The sequence below is a fragment of the Notothenia rossii genome, assembly GCF_949606895.1.
Source record: "Notothenia rossii genome assembly, chromosome: 3".
NCBI lineage: Eukaryota > Metazoa > Chordata > Actinopteri > Perciformes > Nototheniidae > Notothenia > Notothenia rossii.
In genome coordinates, this window is record NC_136901.1 from 86,487,392 (window position 1) to 86,493,809 (window position 6,418).

General features: G+C 38.0%; 1 protein-coding gene across 6 annotated transcripts in view; it reads left to right on the forward strand.

Annotated features, from left to right (window-relative positions):
* gria2b (glutamate receptor, ionotropic, AMPA 2b) overlaps positions 1 to 4,884 on the forward strand; it is a 53,346-nt gene extending 48,462 nt beyond the window's left edge. The window contains exons 14-16 of one of the 6 annotated variants that reach the window (XM_079673108.1): positions 369 to 483; positions 1,969 to 2,217; positions 2,750 to 2,889. In XM_079673108.1, coding sequence (XP_079529234.1) covers positions 369 to 483; positions 1,969 to 2,214 — 361 coding nt within the window. In that variant the 3' untranslated portion in view covers positions 2,215 to 2,217; positions 2,750 to 2,889. Of the gene's footprint in view, positions 1 to 368; positions 2,218 to 2,749 lie in introns of those variants that run through there. The other 5 variants (XM_079673106.1, XR_013806864.1, XR_013806865.1 and 2 more) reach the window with 5 other exon arrangements.
* Positions 4,885 to 6,418: the final 1,534 nt, after the last annotated feature.

The following is a 6,418-nucleotide window of genomic DNA, read 5'->3' on the forward strand; positions in this document are numbered from 1 at the left end:
AAGCAACCCTCAGCACCGTGAATCATCGGCACGTACTGACAATCAGGTCTCCAAAGAAAGTACAAGACATCCACCTTGAACTCATTAGCTTAGCCTGTTCCCATTGGCCCACTGAACTTGGATATAAGGTATATCTGTTGCCTTTGCTGCTTACTTCAGGCGATACGTTAATGCACATTTGGCTCTGCAAAACTCGTATTTGCTTAGGCCAAATGGCGCATCAACGTTTATCGCCACTGCAACGGAAAGAAGAGAAAGAAATGTAAGAAAGAGAATCAAAGACAGAAAAAAAAAGTTTAATCAGTGTTAATGTAATAATAACATAAAATAACATTGATAATGTTATTTATGTTATTTTCCACGTGAAGAACGCCAGTAAACCTTGCGGTATTGAAACTCAGTGAGCAAGGAGTCTTAGACAAGCTGAAAAACAAATGGTGGTACGATAAGGGTGAATGTGGAGCCAAGGACTCTGGAAGTAAGGTTAGTCACTGCAGGTTCTATGTGATTCAAGCACACTCATAATTATTAGTGGGAATGACCCCATTTAAAGTAATGATAAATCATTTCAAGCAAATGCACAAACAAAGCATGAGATGCCTTGGTAAGATGTAATTTACTAATGCCTGCAGACTTACTAATGATTAATACCATTTATATTATTTTATAATACAGTAATGCATGCAATGTCATTCTTGAAATGTGCACTTTTTATCAAAATGACCCGTTAAATCCTCTTTTTCCAGCTCCCCAATATTCAAAGACAAATGAAATGGAAAGCTTTTTTCTTACAAAAAAGCATTCATGAGATATTAATCAATTAAAACATTTGGACACAGCTACACAAAGGAAACGCTCACAGCAATACTGAATACTGAAATCTGACAGTGATTGGCTAATCTCTGGACCATCTATAAAGGGTGTCCAATGGTGTTAACTGTCCTCTGTTGTATTCGTACCACTGTCTTTCACTGTGTAGTACCGTGTGTGAGTCTTGTTTTTGTTTATTTATGTTTGCGTGGCCTCGTGTTGATCTAAGTGTGTTATTAATGGAGTTCACACTGATTTCACAGTTACCTCTCACTCTTATCACTTAAAATATATCACAAATTATGAAAAAACCCACCATAAAAACAAACAAATAGCAAACCGCTCCTTCACCTACCTTTTTTCCCAATGTTAAGCTTCATGAAATCAATTATTAATGAAACGATCCGTGTGAAAAAATGAAGTACTTAGTTCTGAGTGATTCTCTTTCCTCAGTTGGCACTTGTTTCTTTTCCTTGATAATTGATACTCACCTCTGTCTTGTCACTAGTCCCAATTTTTAAACCGTGTAATTGTAACTGTGTTGTCTATGGCTGTGCTGTTGTCACTTTTCCAAACACACATATATTGTGCACCACTTTGAAAAGGTAGAGCCCTATGTATCCATTTGGCATCCACCTTAAATGAATACATGGGTGTTTAACGCGCTAAAAGAACTCACTGTACTGTATGTGTCAGACCCCAATTGGTTTATTACTAAGCTGTCTTCCTCCTTGTCTCTGTCTATAAGTAAAGGTCTTTGAGCACGTTTGTAACAGCTTAGCCCTTTGTTATGGGCAACCCATGTAAATGGTCCTTGTACAGTACAAATTTTGGATGTAGATCCACAACACATAGACTGTATATGCACTGCATACAAACTGTTGCTGCATTTCATTATGATTACAGTACTAACCAACCTACACTGCTTTAAATTTACCCCAAATGAAAAAGCACCTGTGTGTTATGTCTTGTTAATTTCTGTGCTTTTTAGATATTATTGGCTGTCAAACAAATGTATTATCATTATTAGATGTAGTGGTGCATTTTTGTGCATTTATAGTATTTGTTGTGATTGTTATATTCATGTGCATTTAAAAAACATTTTTCAACTTTCACTTTTGCCCTTCCGCTAACCTCTGTCTCGTGTGCATTTCACAGGAGAAGACCAGCGCTCTCAGCCTGAGCAACGTGGCTGGGGTATTCTACATTCTGGTCGGGGGACTCGGCTTGGCCATGCTGGTGGCCTTGATTGAGTTCTGTTACAAGTCCCGAGCCGAGGCCAAGCGAATGAAGGTGGCAAAGAATGCACAGAATATTAACCCACCTTCCTCGCAGAATTCCCAGAATTTTGCAACTTATAAGGAAGGTTACAACGTATATGGGATCGAAAGTGTAAAAATTTAGGGGGTAGGGAACGAGGTTTTCATAAATTCCCCCAAATGCACGCTTTTTTGGCTCCATCCGTTCCATCCTTCAGTGTTAGTGAATGAAGAGGTTGGCCACAGGATCGTATGTACTGGTGACTTATGATTTAATGAGAGAGAGAGAGAGAGAGAAAGCTATTACCCTTTTTAAAGACTAAAACTGTGTTCGTCCATTTAAGTTTCCTTACTATTTTGAACCATTTTCATGTATGACTGTTGATGGCCATGCTTGTTAATACCTCTGTCCTAGTAACGCATTTCAACAATAATGCTTGTGATGACCATGCATAAGCATTTACATGATCATTTTAATCTTGCATTTTGTTACCCATCGAGATCATATTTGGTTCTCATCTACATTGTCAAGTTTTCAACATTTTATAATCTTTTAAGCTTACATATGTTGAGATACCCTAACCTAACATGTTGCCTCCTTGTTTGTTTATGGATCCTTGTGGGTGTGAATGTTTGTGCTGGATTGTGTGTGCCCGTACACGTGACATTTGTGTATTTAGATGACCTTTGGGGACGCCATGAGGAACAAAGCAAGACTTTCCGTCACTGGAAGTAACGGGGAGAATGGTCGGGTGATGACTCCAGAGTTTCCTAAATCTGTCCACGCTGTCCCGTACGCGAGACCTGACATGGGACTAAACGTCAGCCTGACAGATCTGTCCTGATCAATGAGAAACTTCTGAGTGCCTTACAATGGTTTCAATAGAGCGTTTTTTTCTCTTTGCCGTCCTGCCCTCCCTCCTTCTGTTCTGCGGCTTTTTCTGTCTGTCTGGTGAAAAAGGAAAAAGATGGAGGCTTCATTTTGTGGCTCACAAAGACTTGTATTGTTGCTCTCTGTCTCTATTTCTCACCGTATAAAACCCCTCTTTCTCTCTGGGTGGAATTACATCTCGGAATATAAAAGGGAGGCTCTTTTTTTTCTAAACTGATGACACCACGCTTTCCTATCTTACTGTCTGGACTGGACTGAAACAGAGACGAGGGCTTGATTGACGGCAACGGCTGCTTCTGGGAGTCCGAGTTTCAGTCATCTCAACTGTGTGTGTGTGTGTGTGTGTGTGTGTGTGTGTGTGTGTGTGTGTGTGTGTGTGTGTGTGTGTGTGTGTGTGTGTGTGTGTGTGTGTGTGCGTGCGTGCGTGCGTGCGTGCGTGCGTGCGTGCGTGCGTGCGTGCGTGCGTGTGTGTGTGTGTGTGTGTGTGTGTCAGAGGAAGATTTCGTCAAAATCACACTGTTTCTGTAGCCCCCACCGCCGAACAGGATTTTCAAGCACACTTGATATCATCTGCATTAAGATGTGAAAATGTCCTTTTTTTTCTAAGAAAATCAAAAAAAAAGTTTATTGAAAAAAAGTATTTTTATGTATTTTCACAAAATAGCTTTTAAATAAACTTGCTTACATACTGGTTGGATATAACATCTTAATGTGTGAGTATTCAAAAGGAATAAAATACTAAACAGCTTATAGTTCCATATTTTTAAAGCCAAATACATTGCATATGGGGCTGAGGTGTTGAAATCATGTAATTAATTCTTATTCTAAACTTTTCCTGTATATTTTATTCTTTAACATTTGGTGTTGATATGAAATATATGTCAATGCTTGACATTTGGAATCAATCCTTCTACGTTTTACTTGTTAAAGTTGGTACAGCAATTTTGCTTTATACTTTTGTCTTTTTGTTTTGCTTACAAGCTTTTGTTGTTTGTATTTTTTCTGCCGAGAACCAGGGTTGTTCTACTTTGAAAAAGGAAATTGAACTGTTTACATGCCATCAATGCAAAACAAAAAAAATAGTACAGTATTACCGCGTCACATTTTAAAGTGACATCAAAAGAGGCATCGACATCTACACAGTGGTTTTAAATGCCAAATAAGTGACAGTGCCAAAATCTAGTGCCAGTAGATATGAATATAGTCCTAATATAATCAATCACTGTCATCTCAGTGAATGTAAATTATACATTCTGTAATTTTTGTAACTAGATGTACAGTTGGTGGCAATGACAGTGCTAATACAATAGCCTTTACGCTTTGTTTCTCCATGTATTTTGCATTGATCTGACAATAAAGTAGCACCAGTTGCATGTTGTTGCAGAAAATATTACATATGTTTATTTCATTACTGCCAAACATGCATTTTCATTTCAATGTTGAAGTTGTGAGGTTAATTGTTTGAATTTGGAAATATAATGTTAGACATATATACAATATATACATACATATATTTTATACAAAAAGTTTGAAAATGAAAAATGATAGCCCCTTTTCATCAAAGCTACTCCTTCCTTTAAATACTAAATTTGGTTACTTATTAAACTAATGTTTTTTTTAGGTATTTAGTCCCAACATAAGTTATTTAGAAAACTTATGCAGACAAGCACTTTTAATTATAAGACACACTTTGTTTTATTTTTTCTAAAATTGACTTATGACGAGTCCTCAACTGCAACACACAAGGTAAACTGTATTAATATTATTACTGTTGTTTTTTAAATGAACAATATAAACATGTAGTTGCTTATTAAATTCCATCGCATATTCAGGCTATTCTCACTGACATTTTGTATATGGAATGTGTGCTGACTTGTTTATTTTTTGGGACTCTTTCTAAATAAAGTGGCTGATCTCTTGTTATCTCAAAGTGTTTGTCATTTATTTTTGCTTGAGCAGCCCTTATTCTGAAGAAAGCATCACTGAACAAGTTTTTTATTCAATTAAAACTTTATTAAATGTCTTAAATGGACAGGACATTTAAAGGAGCCCTTTTTATGCTTTTGGGGTTTTTCCTCTCATGTAAATGGTCTGAGTATTTTCTCTCTCCCCCCCCTGCCTGAATTAGGCTTCCATTGGACTTTCTTCCGGAACAAAGTGACATCACCATGTAACACTCACGCTTCTATTGGCTATAGCTCTCCAGCATATTGTTTGTGATAGGCTAAGCCTTAGCCTATCACAAACAATATGCTGGAGAGCTATAGCCAAGCTTAGCCGCTAAGGGGTGGGACATCTCTAAGCGGTTCACCAATCACACATTTCTGGGCTCTGGTTTCAGACAGAGGGTGAAAAGAGTAGCTGCAACACAGACAGTATGAGAAAACTAAAGATCTCTTTCGATATTAAAGTATGTAAACATTTTAACACGGAAAAAGTCAATGATGCAAATATATTTGATTGAATTTTACATATACCAATATCATTATTGGTTACACGTTTTAAGTTGTAGCTGTGTAGTTTATCATAAAACGGATCATTATAATGCCAAGGTTATTTGGTCAAGTTACAGGCCCTGTTCACGTACATTTTCAGACTTTAAAACGCTCTGCACACTGCACATGTGCTTTCAATTACTCTGGCTGTCTTCTGCTTAGGTCAGGTTGAGCCTGGGTATAGCTGTGCTGGAGTTTGTGATGCCCCTGAACTTGATGACCAGGTCAGGACACAGACTTAGTGATGCAGTCTAGTGACTACTTGTCTGTGAACTGCTTAATATAAGGTCCAAAATGCCTACATCATTGCACAGAGGAAAGTTTGCTTGTGTATTAAAATTAAACAGGTCAGAAAAGGTGCAGTTTAACATAACACAGCTTTAAGTCTTCTGAGTAATGTAGATCAAATGAACGGTTCTTGAGATGTGCAAAGTACACACACACACACACACACACACACACACACACACACACACACACACACACACACACACACACACACACACACACACACACACACAAACACACACGCACACACACACATCAAAACACATCAACAGAGACTTTTTAGATATAATCTATTTTTGGTCACATCTTCAAACGTATCATTTCTGCTTTTCAGGTAAAGCAGCATTATCTGCTAGTGTTGTCACACACAGGGGGAAACATGTTTTTTCAGTGAAATATAAAGGAAGCCATGCGGTCCTATGATTCCAGAGGGACTTCCCTTTGGGAACATGAATAGTTCACTGTCACTGTTTAGTCTCATCTCAGATCTCTAAACCTGTGTTGTTACCTCCATGCATTACACTGTAGAATGTACATGATGTGTAAAACTCATGGGGTGGATAGTGGTTCCTTGATGTGACAAGGAACACTTCCTTAAAAAAAAGCTCTTTGCTCGAGGCAAAAATCCCACTCTGCTCCTGTCGTACTCCACCTACACTCCACCCACACACACT